This window comes from Hemitrygon akajei, chromosome 2, assembly GCF_048418815.1.
Source record: "Hemitrygon akajei chromosome 2, sHemAka1.3, whole genome shotgun sequence".
Lineage (NCBI taxonomy): Eukaryota > Metazoa > Chordata > Chondrichthyes > Myliobatiformes > Dasyatidae > Hemitrygon > Hemitrygon akajei.
Genome location: NC_133125.1, coordinates 164,333,918 through 164,353,711, shown reverse-complemented (window position 1 = coordinate 164,353,711; position 19,794 = coordinate 164,333,918). Strand labels below are relative to the sequence as shown.

General features: G+C 44.9%; 1 protein-coding gene across 5 annotated transcripts in view; it reads right to left on the bottom strand.

Moving 5' to 3' along the window:
• mdc1 (mediator of DNA damage checkpoint 1) overlaps positions 1-19,361 on the bottom strand; it is an 86,709-nt gene extending 67,348 nt beyond the window's left edge. For 3 of the 5 annotated variants that reach the window (XM_073031494.1, XM_073031520.1, XM_073031501.1), the window contains exons 1-3: positions 19,124-19,361; positions 7,565-8,089; positions 3,846-3,924 (exon numbers count right to left, since the gene is read on the bottom strand). In XM_073031494.1, the coding sequence (XP_072887595.1) occupies positions 3,846-3,924; positions 7,565-8,089; positions 19,124-19,244 (725 nt within the window). In that variant the 5' untranslated portion in view covers positions 19,245-19,361. Of the gene's footprint in view, positions 1-3,845; positions 3,925-7,564; positions 8,090-9,664; positions 9,866-18,932; positions 19,059-19,123 lie in introns of those variants that run through there. The other 2 variants (XM_073031514.1, XM_073031506.1) reach the window with 2 other exon arrangements.
• Positions 19,362-19,794: the final 433 nt, after the last annotated feature.

Genomic DNA, 19,794 nt, shown 5'->3' with positions numbered 1-19,794 from the left:
GAACATGCTTCCTGCCTCCAGCGTATCCAATCCCTTAATAATCTTATATATTTCAATCAGATCCCCTCTCATCCTTCTAAATTCCAGTGTATACAAGCCCAGTCGCTCTAATCTTTCAACATATGGCAGTCCCGCCATTCCGGGAATTAACCTTGTGAACCTACGCTGCACTCCCTCAATAGCAAGAATGTCCTTCCTCAAATTTGGAGACCAAAACTGCACACAATACTCCAGGTGGGGTCTCACCAGGGCCCTGTACAGCTGCAGAAGGACCTCTTTACTCCTATACTCAATTCCTCTTGTTATAAAGGTCAGCATGCCATTAGCTTTCTTCACTGCCTGCTGTACCTGCATGCTTGCTTTCATTGACTGACGTACAAGAACACCTAGATCTTGTTGTACTTCCCCTTTTCCTAACTTGACTCCATTTAGATAGTAATCTGCCTTCCTGTTCTTGCCACCAAAGTGAATAACCTCACATTTATCCACATTAAACTGCATCTGCCATACATTCACCCACTCACAACCTGTCCAAGTCACCCTGCATTCTCATAACATCCTCCTGACATTTCACACTGCCACCCAGCTTTGTGTCATCGGCAAATTTGCTAATGTTACTTTTAATCCCTTCATCTAAATCATTAATGTATATTGTAAACAGCTGCAGTCCCAGCACCGAACCTTGCGCTACCCCACTGGTCACAGCCTACCATTCCAAAAAGGACCCGTTAATCACTACTATTTGTTTCCTGTCAGCCAGCCAATTTTCAATCCATGTCAGTACTCTGCCCCCAATACCACGTGCCCTAATTTTGCCCACTAATCTCCTATGTGGGACTTTATCAAAAGCTTTCTGAAAGTCCAGGTACACTACATCCACTGGCTCTCCCTTGTCCATTTTCATAGTTACATCCTCAAAAAATCTCCAGAAGATTAGTCAAGCATGATTTTCCCTTCGTAAATCCATGCTGACTCGGACTGATCCTTCTACTGCTATCCAAATGTGTCGTAATTTCCTCTTTTATAATTGACTCCAGCATCTTTCCCACTACTGACGTCAGGCTAACCAGTCTATAATTCCCTGTTTTCTCTCTCCTTCCTTTCTTGAAAAGTGGGACAATATTAGCCACCCTCCAATCCGCAAGAACTGATCCTGAATCTATAGAACATTGGAAAATGATTACCAATGCGTCCACGATTTCTAGTGTCACCTTTCTCAATAAGCCTTGCATAAGGTACCTTGTCAAATGCCTAAGACTTTTGGACAGTACTGAATTTAATCAACTACATTTTAAATATGATTGCTGAATTTAGTCTCACAACCCTTTCAGGCATTTATTCCTGATCACAAGAGTTCCTGGCACTACAATTCTTCCTTTCCCCAGACTGAAGAGTCTAACACCAGAGGGCACGGCCTCAGAAGAGAAGAACACCACTCTTAGAACAGAGATAAGGAGGAATTTCCACCAGAGGGTGGTGAATCTGTTGAACTAATTGCCACAGAAAGCGTGGAAGCCAAGTCATTGAGCATATTTAACGCGGAGGTTGATGGGTTCTCGATTAGTTAGGGTGTCAAAGGGTACATGGAGAAGGCAGGTGAATGGGGTTGAAAGGGGCAATAAACCAGCCATGATGGAATGGCAGAGCAGACCTGATGGGCCGAATGGCCTAATTCTGCTCCTACACCTGTCACTGACCATCAGCCATTGGAAAGGCTCCTTCCAGAATACTCAATCCTGGTGCATCTGCTAGAATTGATGCTTCAAAGCCTCAAAACAACCCAGATTCAGACATGATCACCAGTGACTCTGCACATTCTCCCTGTGCTCGGTTTCCTCCCACTCTACTGAGACATGCAGGTTGGTAGGTTAAATGGCCACTGTACACGAATCATTCAGGGGATGTTAGGAGAATAAAATGGAATTAGTATAAATGTGTGTTTGATGGTCAGCAGGGATTTGCTAGTGAAGCGCCCATTTCCACGTTGTGATTCCCCTCTGCTGCCCTTCACCTCTTCAAATTATCCACATTTCTGTACAAGAACATAACAGCTGGGGTTGCCCATTGAACCAGCTCCATTCAATAAGGTCACAGCTGTGGACTCAGCTCCACCTACCAGCCTTTCCCCCCATAACCCTTATCCCCTGCTATACGAAGATCTTTCTAAATTGTGTCTTAAATACCGTAGATTCCGGATTTTAAGCCGCTACTTTTTTCCCACATTTTGAACAGCTTTGAACTTTGCGGCCAATAATCCGAAGCGGCTAATGCATGATTTTTTTCATGCCGCCTCGTAAACATTTTGCCTCGTAACAGTAGACCAATAAAATTGATGAGTAGTTCACAGAGGTCCAATGAAATTGTACGATAAATCAAGCGCACTTTCACAATTAAATTATTGTAAATCAGTCATTTGTACTCACCCTCATCAACATGGAAAACACTCGAAGCATTGTGCTGCCTACTTAGTTTAAACTATATTTGTTTTCTGTACTACATCGCGGGATGCGATGGTTTCGCGGTGTCTTGTGGGAAAATGCCGGTTTGCGATGAAACGGGACGGAGGAAGGGAGCGCATTACGCGAGCGGCTTTGGATCGGAGCGAAAATGCTGCTTTTAAGTTAAAGGTGATCAATAACTTTTCCTGGTAGGCTGTAGTATATATATTTTTTACCAGTCGTTAGGAGATATTGGAATGTTGTTCAGTAAAGAAGTATACGCAACGTATTTAAAAGTAGCCGCGTTACGGGCACGGTTCGAAAAAAAGCATTTGCAATATGTATTTGTTTTTGTTACCATATGGATTTAATTAAAAGTTTAAAAATCCTCACGTGTAATATCTTTCTGTGTAAATATCTCATATTACAACGTGGGACACCTGTGGCCGAAAATCCGGTGCGGCCTAAAATCCGGTGCGTCCTTTACAATTAAAAAATTGATTTTATTTCTAAAATTAGAGCCAGCGGCTTTTAATCAGGTGCGCTCTGTAGTCCGGAATCTACGGTACATTTAATGAGGAGCCTCTACTGTCTCCCTGGGCAAAGAATTTCACAGGTTTGCTGCAACTTCTCCTCATCTCTGTACTAAATCTATTTTCCCAAATACTGAATCTATGTCCCCTAATTCTGGACTAACCTACCAGTGGAAACACCGTCTCTATCTTATCTATCCTATTCTTAACTTTATGTTTCTATAAAATCCCTGGCAACTCAATCTCTCCTCCTAGGCTAATCCCCCACCTTCAGAACCAACCTGTTGAGCCTAGTCTGCAGTGCCTCCAAAACCAGTCTATCTTTCCTCAAGTAAGGAATCAAAGCTACACACAATACTCTAGGTGTGGCCTAACCTGTGCCCTGTACAATTGCAGCAAAAAATCCCTGCTCTTAAATTTAATCTGTCTAGCAATGAAGGGCAACATTCAATTTGGCTTCCTGATAACCTGTTGCACTTCCAAATCAATATTTTGCAATTCATGCAAACACTCCCAAGTCTCTCTGCACAACAGCAGGCTGCAAGCTTTCACATTTAAACAATAACTTGATTTTCTATTTATCCTTCCCAAGTGGATGAGCTCACATTTACCAACATTGTGCTCCACCTGCCAGACCTTTGCCCACTGGCTTAACATCCATATCCCTCTGCATCCTCTGCATAAGCACTCAGCAAATAGTGCTATCTGCACTTGCTCCACTCTTCTAAATTGTACCTCTAAAAGTACCTTCTAAAGGTACCTCATGAACACAATGCATTTCCTCCTCATGTACTAATTCCATACAAATTTGCAATGTTTCCTTTTTCATTCCCACTCCTCAGAATATCCCATCCACAAAATTATTGAAACGTACCTTTCGGGGACAACATGAGACGAAGGAGTCTGATGTACAGAAATGTTCGGTCCTTGGGCCGTTCTGGAAGAGTTAGATCCTAGAAATAATGAAAGGAAGCCAATTCTCATTAGCTTGTTTGAACAGCAGGTAAACAAGTACTGAAGCAGCCATAACAAAAGTACACAGATTCCTTTATATTTAAGGTTACAGTCAGACTCTAGATATAAAGGAATCAATTAAAAATTTTATCAACACCATCTGCTGAGAAAGGAGTTAAGTGTAACAATGGCTGGCCAATCCAATCTGTAATAATGCCGAGTGAAGAAAAACCATCGGTAGGAAGATCTTTGAGCAAGAGTGACTACATGGGACCTTTCACACCCAACTGAGCGGGAAGACAGAACATTAGGACATAGAACAGTACAGCACAGGAACAGGACCTTCACCTCTCGATCTATAAATTCACTGATAACACAACCGTTGTTCTCAGATGGTGATGAGCAGGCTTATGGGAATGAAATTTAGATGGCTGTTTGAGTTGTGTCATATTAATAACCCTGCACTCAACGCCAGTAACACCAAGGAATTAATTGTGGACAAATACGAGGAAATCTGCAGATGCTGGATGTGGAAGAAAAATACTAAGATATTGAGAAAGACGTTAAGGGGTTAATGATTTTTTTCAAAAAATTAGAGTGTGAATTCAGAGCTGCAGTTAATTATTTGTGGTTTAGGTACACTGCGTGATTGAAATGTGCCTGTAGATGGGATGTGGGGATAGTTATGTCTGTGCTTCTTTGTTCTGCGATTATCACATGTCTGCAATTGAGCAAGCCTGATATACTTGTCTGGAACTGACACTTAAGCAAATGTATAACTATAACTGTTCAAAGACATACTGTGTAACTTCATTATTCTGTAGAACTATAGTCTAAGTTCCTCCCAATGGCTAGGTGCTTCTTGTCACATACACTTGGGGTATAAATAAGAGTGTACTTTATTGTTAAGCGGAGTTCCAAGATCCCGCTTTTAGGTGCTTGGGCTCCCCATGGTATCATGTGAGAAATAAAGCATTTTTCTACGGCAATCTCCCTCCGAGTCCAAGTATTTTTTTCCGCAACACTGGAAATTCAAGCAACACACACAAAATGCTGGTGGAACGCAGCAGGCAGGCCTGGCCTGCTGCATTCCACCAGCATTTTGTGTGAATTAATTGTGGACTTCAGGCAGGGTAAGTCAGGAGAACATACACTACCCCTCATCAAGGGGTCAGCTGTGAAAAGGGTGAGTAAATTTCAGTTCCTGGTGCCAACATCGCTGAAGATCGATCCTGGGCCCAACATATTGACGACATTACAAAGGCATACCATTGGCCATATTTTATTTGGAGTGTAAGGAGATTTCATCTGTCACCCAAGACTCTAGCAAATCTGTCCAGATGTACCATTCTGACTGGTTGCATCACCATCTGGTTTGGAGGGGCCAACTCAGCCAGCTCCATCAGGGGTTTTAGCTTCCCCATCATCGAGGCCATCTTCAAAATGTGGGGCCTAAAGAAGATGGCCTCCATCACTAAGAAACTTCACCATCCAGGACAAGCCCTCTTCTCATCACTACCATCAGGGAGGAGGTACCAGAGCTTGAGGACACACACTCAATGTTTTAGGAACTGCTACTTCCCATCCATCAGATTCCTGAACAGTCCATGAACACTTACCTCACCAATTTGCTCTCTTTTTGCATTACTATTTTTTCTTATTGTAACTTAGAGTAATTTTTTAATGTATTGCACACTATGGCTACCACAAAACAACAAACTTCACGACAAACATCATGATAATAAACCTGACTCTGATTCAAATCCCTTCTGCCTGCACATGATCCATATCCTCCTATTGTCTGCATGCAACACTGGTTTAATATCTTCAAAGGGCAGCAGTGCCAATGTGCTGGCTCTCCCGCAGTACCACACAGGTACTGAACTTGGGTCTAGGAGAGGAATGTGAATTTTTAACTCATAGAGGTTAGAGGCTGGAACTACCACTCAAAAAGCCTGTCTTAATAATGGTCTAAAAACACTCAAAACCTAAAGGTGCTTCTTCAACGAGAAGTGCAGTTCTCCATGATAGCCTGGCAATATTCATCTTTCATATAACAACGTGAAAAAGATAATCCAGCTATTTGTCTGTTTCCTCTTAATGTGAACAGATCTTCTTCCACACAACACACCACTCGATTTCAATTGGTACTTTGTTAGTTGCAACACGGTTTGGAAGTCTCTGGGGATGGTACGAACACCATGCATATGAAACTATTAGCCGCTTTAAGAAAGATGACAGGAAGGAACAGATGTGCCTCTTTTTTGGTTCTAGTTGATGTCTATCTTGTGAAAAATGAGCATTGTTTATGTTTTTCTTGTGAATGCTGCTTATCTGTAAAACTCTGGTTAGGCCATATCTGGAGCATTATGTACAGTTCTGCTGGCCATGATGGATTTGAAATATGGAAGAAAATGTCGAACTCGAATGGGTCAAGGACAGTGGAGGTAAACAGATCAATTGTCTGTTACTGCCATGTGCTTAGAGATGGAAGTTGCCATTTTGTGGAACTGTTTTATGTCCTCCATTTTGTAAGATAAAGTTGCTTTGCTTTCAGTGTTTTAAAGACACAATAATGCTTCAGGTAATCTGGGGACTAGAGATCATTTCCAAATATGAAGTTATTTGTGAGATGTGTTTTGGTTGGATATAACATGTAGGCTTTTGACTGCTGGAGTCAGTATCTGTTTTCATGAATCAAACTCGCTGTTGATTGAGAACAAAGAGCCATGATTTTCCCATTGTCACTTGCTGGGAAGAAGGCTTTAATGGATGCTGGCCTGGAGCAGAGCCAATAAAAATGTGTTAAAGGTCAGACATATGACCTGCACCCAATGACAGTGGAATGCTAAATTTGAATTGATAATAAATGGATATAAATGTGGTCACTTTGATTGTGCTATCAGCAATAACTCTGGAGAATCACCATCACAAGAAAGAACCCCCATGCCACAAGCTGGAAGAAGGAAGGATCAATCGTCTGGCCAACGGAGATCCCCCTATTAAAAGTTGGACAAGTTATCTGAGTGAATATTGGTAGAGAGGGAACAGTAGAATTCATGGTTTAAGTTGTTGGCCCGGGGTCAACATAGTTCCATTGTTGTTTGTGCAGAGACAATAAAATGTGAGCTTCATTTAATTACAAGTTGCATAGTGAATTTCCTGATCTGGTTCCAGAAGGGTCAACAGTTCTGGCCGCCCCACGATATGAAGGATGTTCTGGTATTGGAGAGGGCGCAGAAGGGGTTTACCAGGATACTGCCAGGTTTAGTAAAAATGGCCTGTTCCAGCACTGTATTCTACGTACATACCTGGGATGCCGGGGAAAGTTGGTTCTTTGCTGCACCTGTGCACACATTATTTGTGCAGACGACAATAAACCCAACTTTCAGAAATTAAAAGACATTTAGACATGCACATACTGTAGACAGGAAAGATCTGGAGAGATATGGGTCTAACAAGCAAACGTGACTAACTCAGATGCACATCTTGTCGGCAAGGACCAGATGGGCTGAAGAGCTTTATGGCTAAGTGCTGACTACAAGGGTGGTTCCAGGTGACCTCTCACAGAGCCACTGAGACGAATTATTTCCGAATTACTGAAGGAAGTGACGGAAATAGAATAACAAGTCCACTTACGAGCCTCCTTCCACGGGGTGTCGTCATCCTCAGACTCCTTCACGTAGACGTCAGACTGTACCACCTGCATCGCCAACTTGCGCCCGTACGGCTGGGTGGGTGGCAGCACGAGCGAATCGTCTGCCGATTCCAAACTGCTACTGGCTGCCTCAGGGGCGGGGTCACTCTCTGTCAGCTCTTCCCACCCGTCAGTTCCTGCACACGGCCTCGCCTGGGGCAGCATGGATTCCGAGTCCGTCTCAGAGTCCGAGTCCAGAAGTTGGGCAGCAGGAGGCAGCATAACGTACTGGCAGGCGACATCCCCGAACAGGAAGAGGTCCCCGTCGCAGATCTGGTAGCGGATGAAGGGTTTCAGAATGGCGTTCTTACGCCGGGTGCTGTTCAGGCTTTTGCAGTCATGAATCAGGTGGGAATCCCCTTCAATCTCAATCACGGCGTGCTTCTTGGAAACTGACTGCACTGGGATGCAGATGTGGCAGCTTTCATGTCGGCCAATCACATTCATACCTGAGTAAACCATAAATTCTGGAAAAGCAAAAAGAGAACAAATTGAAACAGTCACCAACAATCTGTTGTAGGAACTGAATGTGCTGAGTACTGCTTATTTGAAGAAAGCAAATCTAGAGTCGATATCCTGCATCAGTTCTGATTACAACAATTCCTTTCCTCCCACAAATGCTGGTCCACCTGGTCTACCTCCAGCAGAAACTTTATTGCGAAAGATTACAGTATCGGCAGTCTCTGGTGTTTTAACTGAAGTAATGGTTTATTTTTGTGCACATACACAACACCTTATTGATTGCAACAAACATCAACAATCTCTCCTGCCCCTAACATAGAAAACCTACAGCACAATACAGGCCCTTCAGCCCACAAAGCTGTGCCGAACATGTCCCTATCTTAGGACTACCTAGGCTTTACCCATAATCGATACTTTGCTAATTACTTGTCCCACTTCTATTCTTTCCTCCATCCTGGAATCAGTTTGAAGAACAGCTATTTCAAATCACATCAAACCAAGTTCAATCATCATTCAACCACACACCAACACTGCCAAACAAAACAGTGGTCTTCTGGGGCCAAGTTGCAAAACACACACAGCACATTCAAAACAGTGACCAAAAACACAAAAAAAAACTTATATAACCCAATACCCTGAGTGACATGTCCCGCAAATCAATGGTACACTTCCCGTCAACCCAAACTATTATTCCACCGACCGAACACCGAGGGCAGCATTGATGGGAGAGGTCAGTCTGCGGCGTCTCTTCTCCCAGACTGCAGCAGCAGGCAAGCCTGTGGCTTGAGGCCTAGCTGTCCCTACAGCTGAGTTTATGCAGCTCCCACCAAGCAAGGGAAACAGTACTGCCGCATCTTACATTATCAGTGTCCAATCATTTGGATCGTGAACCAACTAGCACAAGCATAATCATCAGAACGTAGAAACACTATGGCCATTTTGGATGCGTGGCACGGCAGTGTAGTGTCTAGCGTAACATATTACAGCTTTAAGATCAGAGTTCAATTCCCGCCACTGTCTGTAAGGAATCTGTACATTCTCCCTGTGACTGGCGTCCAATATGATTGTCACATGTAGTACATCAAAACACACAGTGAGATGTGTTGCTTGTGTAAAATCAGCAAGGATTATGCTGGGGATGGGCTGCAAGTGTTGTCAGCATAGCATGCCCATCCCTCACTAACCCTAACCGTACATCTCTGGAATGTGGCAGGGCCCCAGTCACTGCTGGCTGGATTAACTGCTACACTACCATGCCTAACCCAGTCCCGATGTTCCACACAGAGTAAGCACTTAAAGATCCGGAATCAAAATATATGGGTTTTTTGCTATTTTAAAGTGATAGGGCTGCTGGCCAGTTTGCCAAGTTTCCCCCTCCCTTACCTTGGCCAATCAGCTCAATCAGTTTTATTGCCCGTTTAATAACACCTCCCCGTAATTATGCAAGACTCAACTGCTATAAAATTGCTACAATCATTCTAGTTCCCAAGAAAGACAAGATCACCAGGCTTAATGATTATAGGCCAGTTGTTCTGACCTTAGTAGTTATGAAAACCTTAGAACGTTTGATGTTAGCCTACCTTACTGATCCTCTTCTTAACCCGCTACAGTTTGCTCAGTTGAGGGTTCAGTTAACTACATTCTTCAACATCTGGACTCCCCAAATCCTATGTGAGGATCTCGTTTGTGGATTTTAGCTCCATCTTCAACATTATTGTTCAGGAGTTCCTCCACAGCAAGCTAACCTGGCTAGCTGTACCCTACAGTATCTTTCAGTGGATTAAGAACTTCCTGACTGGAAGGAAGCAGTACGTAAGGCTGGGCTCCTACTTGTCTGATCTACTTATCTATAAGCACAGGCTCTCCCCAGGGCTGTGTTCCTTCACTCCCCCAGGTTTCACTTTATATAAATGACTGCACCATCACAGAAAAATCCTAAATTTCTAAAGTTTGCAATGACATGACTGCAGGTGGTCTCATCTCTAATAATGATGGGACCTGCTATCAAAGAGAGGTAGACTGTCTTGCATCAAGGTGCACTCGTAACAACTTGGAGCTTCATGCAACTTGGAAATGAGGACTGACTTTCGCTGACAATCCCCTACCACTTGGAAATTAATGGTCTGGATGTGTCTGTGGTCGAGTCATTCAATTCCTGGGTACCACCATTACAAATGTCTTGAAGTGGGACAAGCATGTTCCACTCATCACTACAAAAGCCCCGCAGAGATTGTTCTTCCTACGCCAGCCAAGTAAACTTAAGGTCTCAGGAGGTGTTCCGATGAATTTTTGCTCAACCATCGCGAGTGTTCTGACCACTTCTATCACCATTTGGTTTCCTGCTGCTCCTTCCTCTCCAAGTCCAGATTGCAGTGAGTGGTTCACTCAGTGGAGAAGATCACTGGCTGTCAGCTACGGACATTAAAAGACCAGTTCATCGCCAGAGCGAAGAAAAGGGCTGGAAGAATTACCACTTGACTGCACCTACCCTATCAGTCACCGATTCACCAAACCGTCATCTGGGAGATGCTGCAGGTCCATCATCACCAGGACTACACGTCATCTCCAAGGCTTCTTTCCTGTAGCTATCCAGCTTCTCAACAAAACTCCCTCAGGTGTAAAACCCTAACAGTCCCTGCCCATCTTCCGTTAAATAGACTTTCCAGCTTTCCTTGATAGGTTGAACATTGAGTCTGATCATATGTTCACATTTATTCAAGTTTGATTATTGATGTTTAAACATATGACCATCCTGCTACTTACTGATTGCTCATGGCTGCTTGCAATATTGTCTTGTAAATTGTTGGTTGCTGTTGTGATGCCTGTTAAGGCTGATTTATACTTGTCGCATCGACGCTGTAGGTAACGCATACCCTACGCCGTAGGGTGACGTGCACCTCTCCAGAAAAGTTACTCACACGTCGTGGTGACGCAGACCACAACAACTGTGATTGGTCCGCTTGGTAGCATCGCATTTCCTCCTACGCATTTCAGGTTGCTTCTTCTCCACCATGTCTATGGGCTGTGTGTACACCAATGCGAAACAGAAGAACCAAATCGTCAAATCTACCTGCCGACATGCGAAAATGTTTGAAATGCATTTCCTTGTCCACGTCTCTCACGAAGAAACTCAACACAGTGGCATAGAAACCCCACCGCCAACTAGTGTTTTGGCGCACACCAACGCATGCTCGCTACGGCGTGGAGCGACGCAGAAGTGAAAATCAGGGTTACTGCGTAGGCTGCAGCGTAGCCTATACGCACAAGTATAAATCAGCCTTTATGGTATTGTCCTGGGTTTTACGCTTGGCACCAAACCACAATTAATTCTGGTATGTTTCACACACTGTGGCATTAAGGTGATTCTGATTCTGAATTTCAGCTTGCTGCAAGGGACCAGCTGGGGTGGGGTAGAAAATTAAATCGTACCACTAAAGCAGAAAGAGTCCGTCAGCAATATAGCAGCCCCACCATCATTTTTCTCTCAGTATGACTGATCTTAGAATAAACTTGGCAGATTCCTTCAAGCAGATCTGTCCCACCTGTCCCAGCAGCTGGGTGAAGCTAAAAATATTTGCTGTCTGACAGCTTGATGGTATTTCATGCGAACCCCAAATCCTAACAGCCAAGCACCACAGAACTCTAACATAGTGTATGACTTCAGGCCCACTAATCTACATAAATAGCTCCATGCATACCAGTGACAGATTAAAACCAATTAGCTTTATCTGTCACTGATGGATCGAAACACACTGTGTCGTTTCCATCAATGGCCATCACAGAGGATATGCTGGGGACAACCCACAAGATCGCCACACCCTTGGCACCAACGCAGCACCCCCCACAACTTACAAACTCTAACTGGGAGGAAACCGGACAACCTGGCGGAATCCCACACGGCTATGGTGAGAATGTACAAACTCCTTACAGACAGCGGTGGGAATTGAACCCGGTCGCTGGTGCTGTAATCGTGTTACACTCAGCACTGCACTATTGTGCGTATATATAGTCAATGGTGAAAGGACAGTCTCAAAATGAATGAGATAATTTGCTCCTAGAAAAATAAAGTCAATTAAAATGCAGATGGTGGAAATCTGAAGTACAAGGTGAATACCGGAATTGCTAAGGCATAGAAGGCTAGAGGGTTAATGTGGAGAAATGAGATTAGTGAAAGTATGGGCAGCATAGACATGATGGGCCAAAGGGCCCGCTTCTGTGTCGATTGACTCTGTGGCTTAGCTGATGACAAAAAAACATTTCCAGCATTTTCTGCATTTTTATTTATTTTATTTAGAGATACAGCACAGTCATGGGCCCTTCTGGTCCAACAAACCCACTCCACCGAATTACAGAGTGACTGGTTAACCAACTAACCTATACACCTTTGGAATGTGGGAGAAAACCATACTACTTTGGCCTACTTTATCATGTGCCCCCAAGTACCCCAAAACTTCTTCCTTCAACCACTGAAGTTAGGCTAACTGGCCTATAAGAACATAAGAGATAGGAGCAGGAGTAGACCAATCGGCCCCTCAAGCCTGCTCCGCCATTCAACAAGATCATGGCTGATCCAATCTTAACTCTAGTTTTCACCGAATCCCACAAGGCAACAGTGCCAACCAACAGGGCACCATGCCGCCCATTTTATTTTATTATTCATCCCGCCCAAACCCATGTGATCACCCAGGGGGAAAAAAAAACGGGTAATTTCCTTTCCTCTGCCTCCCTCCTTTCTTAAAGAGTGGAGTGACATTTTCAATTTTCCATTACTAATGATTTCACAATCTCTTCAGTTACTTCTTTCAGAACCCTGAGGTGTATCTACCTGGTGCAGGTGACTTATCCACTTTCAGTGGTCAGACTTTTCCTTAGTGATAGCACATGCACTCACTTCTGCCCCCCGACACATGAAATTCTGGCATATGGCTAATGTCTTCCACCGTGAAGACTGGTGCATCTGCAGACTTACTTGTGTTGATCCACCGTTCCTTTTCCCCCATTCCTACCTCCCTAGTGTCATTTTCCAACTGTCCACTCTCACCTCTTTTACCTTTTAGATAGGTGAAAATAAAATTTCGATATCCTATTTTAAATCACTGGCTAGCATACCTTCATATTTCATCTTTTCTCTCTTTATGGCTGTTTTTTGTTTCAGTTTATTTATAGACTCAGAGCACAATAGGCCCTTTCAGCCACGCCACACAGCAACCCCCAACGAGCCCGATTTAACCCTAACCTAATCACACTTTAAAATGACCAAGTAATCTACCTGGTACATCTTTGGCAGCTACAGTGGGGGGAAACTGGACCACTCAGAGAAGACTCACATTCCACAGGGTGATGAACAGACTCCTTACCGAGGACAATGGGATTGAACAACAAACTCCGACACTCTGAGCTGAACTAACCGTATTAGTAGCCTTGGCATGAACATTGACTAAATGCCCTTCCGTTAATGCCCCTCCTCCCCTTCTTAACCCATCCCTGACATATTTAGTTCCTTTCCCCCCTCCTTTTTCTCTCTCTCTCTCTGCCCATCACTCTGCCTGTTCTCCACCTCCCTCTGGTGCTCCCCCCCACTTTCTTTCTCCCGAGGCCTCCCTTCCCATGATCCTTTCCCTTCTCCAGCTCTGTATCCCTTTTGCCAATCACCTTTCCGGCTCTCAACTTCACCTCACCCTCTCCAGTCTTCTCCAATCATTTCACATTTTCCCCTCCCCCTGCTACTTTCAAATCTCTAACTTTCACCCTGCCCTCAAATTTACCTGGTCCATTTCCAACACCTCCCTCCCCTTTCTTGATCTTTCTGTCTCCATCTCTGGAGACGGCTTATCTACTGATATCTACTATAAGCCTACAGACTCTCACAGCTACCTGGACTATTCCTCTTCCCACCCTGTCTCTTGCAAAAATGTTATCCCCTTCTCACAATTCCTCCGTCTCCGATGCATTTGCTCTCAAGATGAGGCTTTTCATTCCAGGACGAAGGAGATGTCTTCCTTTTTTAAACAAAGGGGCTTCCCTTCTTCCACTATCAACTCTGCTCTCAAACGCATCTCTCCCATTTCCCGCACATCTGCCCTCACCCCATCCGCGCACCACCCCACTCGGGATAGAGTTCCCCTTGTCCTCACCTACCACCCCACCAGCCTCCAGGTCCAACGTATAATTCTCTGTAACTTCCACCACCTCCAACGGGATCACACTACCAAGCACATCTTTCCCTCCCTCCTCTTCCTGCTTTCCGCAGGGATCGCTCCCTACGCGACTCCCTTGTCCACTCGTCCCCCCACCCCTTCCCACCGATCTCCCTCCTGGCACTTATCCTTGTAAGCGGAACAAGTGCTACACCTGCCCTTACACTTCCTCCCTCACCACCATTCAGGGCCCCAGACAGTCCTTCCAGGTGAGACGACACTTCACCTGTGAGTCAGCTGGTGTGGTATACTGTGTCCGGTGCTCCCGGTGTGGCCTTTTATATATTGGTGAGACCCGACGCAGACTGGGAGTCTGTTTCGCTGAACACCTACGCTCTGTCCGCCAGAGAAAGCAGGATCTCCCGGTGGCCACACATTTTAATTCCATGTCCCATTCCCGTTCTGATATGTCTATCCATGGCCTCCTCTACTGTCAAGATGAAGCCACACTCAGGTTGGAGGAACAACACCTTATATACCGGTGGGTAGCCTCCAACCTGATGGCATGAACATTGACTTCTCTAACTTCTGTTAATGCCCCTCCTCCCCTTCTTAACCCATCACTGACATATTTAGTTGTTTGTTTTATTTCTCTCTCTCTGCCCATCACTCTGCCTGTTCTCCATCTCCCTCTGGTGCTCCCCCCCTTTCTTTCTCCCGAGGCCTCCCGTCCCAAGATCCTTTCCCCTTCTCCAGCTCTGTATCACTTTCGCCAATCACCTTTCCAGCTCTTAGCTACATCCCACCCCCTCCGGTCTTCTCCTATCATTTCACGTTTCCCCCTCCCCCCACTACTTTCAAATCTCTTACTATCTTTCCTTTCGGTTAATCCTGACGAAGGGTCTCGGCCCGAAACGTCAACAGTGCTTCTCCTATAGATGCTGCCTGGCCTGCTGTGTTCCACCAGCATTTTGTATGTGTTGCTTGAATTTCCAGCATCTGCAGATTTCCTCATGTTAGTTGCCTTCTGTTGGTTTTTAAAAGCTTCTCAATTCTCTAACTTTCCACTAATTATTGCTATATTAAATGCCCTCTCTTTGGCTTTTATGCTGTCTTTGACTTCCCATCAGCAACAGTTGCCTAATCCTCCCTTCATCTTTGGGATAGAAACATAGAAAATAGGTGCAGGAGTAGGCCATTCGGCCCCTCTGAATGTAATCTTTTCCTGCACCTTCAGAAATAGCCCCTGATAATCAAGGTATTGCTGTTCTGCCGTCATCCCTGATAGCGTCCCTTTGGCCAGCTCCTTTCTCACTACCTCGGTAATTCCTCTTACTCCATTGTCATAGTCATAAACATGACCTCTCAAATTGCAGGGTAAATTCTATCATCCCTGTCTCCCAAGGGTTCCTTTACTTCCAGGTCCCTAATCAAATCTGGTTCACTAAACAATGTACAATTCAGCCTTTCCCCTAATGGGTTCAACCTCTACAAAGCCATCTGATAGACATTCCACAAATCCACTCTTTGAGGATCTAACACCGACCTGATTTTCCCAATCTACCTGCATACTGAAATCCCCCATGACTATCGTAACATTGTCCTTGTTACATGCTTTTTCGATCTCATGTTGTAAATTATATCCCACATCTACTGTTTAGAGGCCTATTGAAAAAGCACATCATGGTCAAACAGTCTTTTAACTCTACCCACAAGGATTCTACATCTTCCAATCCTATATCAACTCTTTCCAAGGAGTTGATTGCATGTTTTTTACCCATAGTGCCACCCACCCCCTCTGCCTACCAGCCTGTCCTTTCAGTACAATGTGTATAATGCATAACCCTACCTCACACCCTATCTCCTGTAAAAAGGATATTCCCCTTTCTCAGTTGCTTCATCTCCACAGCATCTGTTCCCAGGATGCCTCTTTCCTTTCCAGAACATCAGAGGTATCCTCCTTCTTCAAAGAATGGAGTTTCCCTTCCTCTATCATTGATGGTGCCCACACCCACACCTCCTCCATTTCCAAATCATCAGCACTCACCCCATCTTCCCGCCATGTTAAGTGATGGAGCTCCTCTTGACCTTACCTACCACTCCATGAGCCTCTGTATCCGACACAGCATCCTCCACAACTTCCGCCATCTCCAAAAGGATCCTACCACCAATCATCTTTACCTTCCCCCCTCACTCCGCTTTCTGCAAAGATCATCCCACTCTGAAATTCCCTTGTCCATTCATCACTGCCCACTAATCTCCCTCCCAGCACTTATCCTTGTAAATGGCCAAAGTGCTTCACCTCCTGCCTCACCTTTATTCAGGACCTTCCAGGTGATGCAACACTTCACCTAAAATCTGCTGGGGTTGTTTATTACATCTGGTGGTCCAGCTGCAGCCTCCACTACATGGCTGAGACCTGTCGCTTCTTCAAACACCTCACTCAACCTGCAAAAAGCAGAACTTCCTGATGGCCATCATTTTCATTCCCATTCCGACATGTCAGTCCGTGGCCTCCTCTTGTGCCAAGATGAGGTCACACTCAAAAGTGGAGGAACAACACCTTGTATTCCGTCTGGGTAGTCTCCAACTTGATGACATAAATATTGATTTCTTCTTCCAATACAATAAAAATCCCTTCCTCTCCACTCTTCTACCCCCCACTCCTCCTTCCCTTTCTCCAATGGTCCATTCTCCTCTCCTATCAAATTTATTCCTCTCCAGCCCTTTTTCTTTTCTACCATACTGGCTTCACCTATCACCTTCTAGCTCTCTTCCTCTCCCTCTGCCTTCCTTTTCAGGACTGTTGAAGGGACTCTGCCCAAAATGTAAACTGTGCTGCCTGACCTGCTGAGTTCCTCCAGCATTTTGTGTGTTACTGCTTTGGATTTCCAGCATCTTCAGACTTTCTCATGTCAATCCTTGGATATTAAGCTCCAAGTCAGGGATTCACAATCGTCTATATGCCATAGACCCCTACCATTCACTGAGAGGTCTGCCGACCCCAGGTTTGGAACCTCTACTCCAAATAATATTCTTTCAGCTACGACTCAGTGATGCCCATAACGTCATACCTGTGCATCTCTAACTGCACTACAAGATCATCTACCTTATGCCATATATTGTGTACACTCAGATATAACACCTTCAATCCTGTATTCATCATCTTTTACAATTTTGTCCATGTGTTACACCTCAACTAATCCCAATGTCTACAATTTTACCTTATCATCTGCTTGTCCATCCTTGACTTGTATACCATCTGTCACATCCTCAGCCCTATCAATCTGGTTCCCATTCCAATGCTAAATTAGTTTAAACCCTTCCCAACATTTCTAGCATAAAGGATGTTGGTCCCCCTCGTGTTCAGGTATAACCCATCCCGTTTCTATAGGTTATACCTTCCCCAGAAGAGATCCCAATTTTCCGTTTTTGATTTCAGATTTCCAGACCTGCATTATTTTGCTCTTGCACAGTGCCCACTTTATAAGGTACAACTGTTCATTAACGCAAATATATAATCACCAATCACATGGCAGTAAGTTGATGCATAAAAGCATGCAGACATGGTTAAGAGGTTCAGTTGTTGGTCAGACCAAACATCAGAATGGGGAAGAAATGTGAACAAAGAGGCATTGACTGTGGAATGACTGTCAGTGTCAGATGGGGTGACTGGAGTATCTCAGAAACTGGTGATCTCCTAGGATTTTCACACACAGGTCCCTAGCAAGAATGGTGAAAAAACAAACAAAAAAATCCCAGTGGGTGAGAATACCTCATTAATGAAAGCGGTCAGCGGAGATTGGCCACACTGGTTCAAGCTGACAAGGTGGCAGTAACTCACATTACAACAGTGTCATAGTTTGAGGTGTGTCACAGAGACGTACAGCAGAGAAATAGGCCCTTCAGCCCATCTAGTCCATGACAAAACCATTTACACTGCCTACACCCAATTACCTGCACCTGGACAATAGCCCTCCATACCCGTACAATCTATGTACCTATCCAAACTTCTTTTGAACATTGAAATCGAGATCGCATGCGCCATTTGTGCTGCCCACTCATTCCACACTCTCATGACCCTCTGAGTGAAGAAGATTCTGCTTATGTTCCCCTTAAACTTTTCACCTTTCACCCTTAACCCATGATCTCTGGCTGGGAGGTGATGAGTGGAAGAGGTTGAGGGCTGAAAAAGGAGCAATTTGACAGGAAAGTTCAGTGAACCATAGAATAACAGGAGGGGCACCAGAGTGAGGTAATGGGCAGGTGAAAAGAGAAGGGGTGAGAGTGGAAAACTAGAATGGGAAATGGAAAAAAGTGAAGGGGGCGAATAGCGGAAGTTAAAGAAATCAATGTTCATAGAATCAGAATGGAGGCTACTCAAACGGAATACGAGTTGAACGGAAAACATGGTTTTGGCCTAATTGTGGCAGCAGAGAAACCAGTGGGCAGACACGTCAGAACGGGAATGTAAGTCGAATTGAAATAACTGGACTCTGGGAAATCCTGCCGTTTGCGACGGACAAGGCGGTCCCCCTGGAATCGAGTCTCAGTGACGAAGAGGACGCAGAATGGGGAGCACTGGATATAATAGATGACTCCAACACACTCGCAGGTGAAGTGTCCCTTCACCTGGAAGGATTGTTTAGGGCCTTGAATCTTAAAAACACAATCATAACTTGGCCTTGAATGCTGACTCCCACAGACTCACCACCCTAGGGGCTGCAGAAATTCCTCATTAGTTAAAGGGAGGTCCCTTCTGAGGCTGTGCCCTCGCCTAATAATGGACGCATCCTCCACTTTATCCAGGCCGTCAGTCCTTCCTCCCTCTGTGATCTTGGGCACAGCGTGCCAGGAAGAAATGGCACACCCATCCCAGGTGGCTCCATCGCCTTCACTCACCGGTCTCAGCTCGCTGGCTGCCTGCAAATATTCTCAGCCGGCCCCGGGGCTCACGATCGGAGCCTCCCTGCTCTTCATCTTGCTCTTCCGGCTCCCAGATCAATTGCTGTGTGGCGTCCATGGTCTTTCGGAACCAAACATCAGAGATTTCCTCGTGAACGACCCAAGTGACAAACGTTATTCTTTAAAAGTTTTTCTCCCCCCCACCGTTCCCAAACATCTTTTCTCCGCGCAACCGTAGGACGATCAACGCTTACGAATGGTCAACTTACATGTCCATCTAACCGCCGCTTCTGTCCGATTGGCCAGCATTTTAATAGTTTCACTCTGATTCCGCCTTCTCATCTTCTTCCCAGCAAACATACGCACAGCCCGTCTCTCCTGTCAATACGAAATACTGATTGGACACGAAATCCGTCCATCAAAGTGTCGCGCCAGTTCCAGAAACTGATGTAAAAGATTCGGCGGGCCACGCGGTCGATTGTTAAGTGCGTTGCGATTGGACAATTCAAACAGGCAACGTATTCATCTTCGTTTCTTTATTTGGTGTTTCCCCCCACCCATCCCCAACACCACACTGTTTCACCGCACTTAAGTTACGTCTTGATTTCTTGTTTCCTGCTCTCAATGCAAGCCCCAGTTGTTCCCGCAACCAACTGTTAATTGCGACT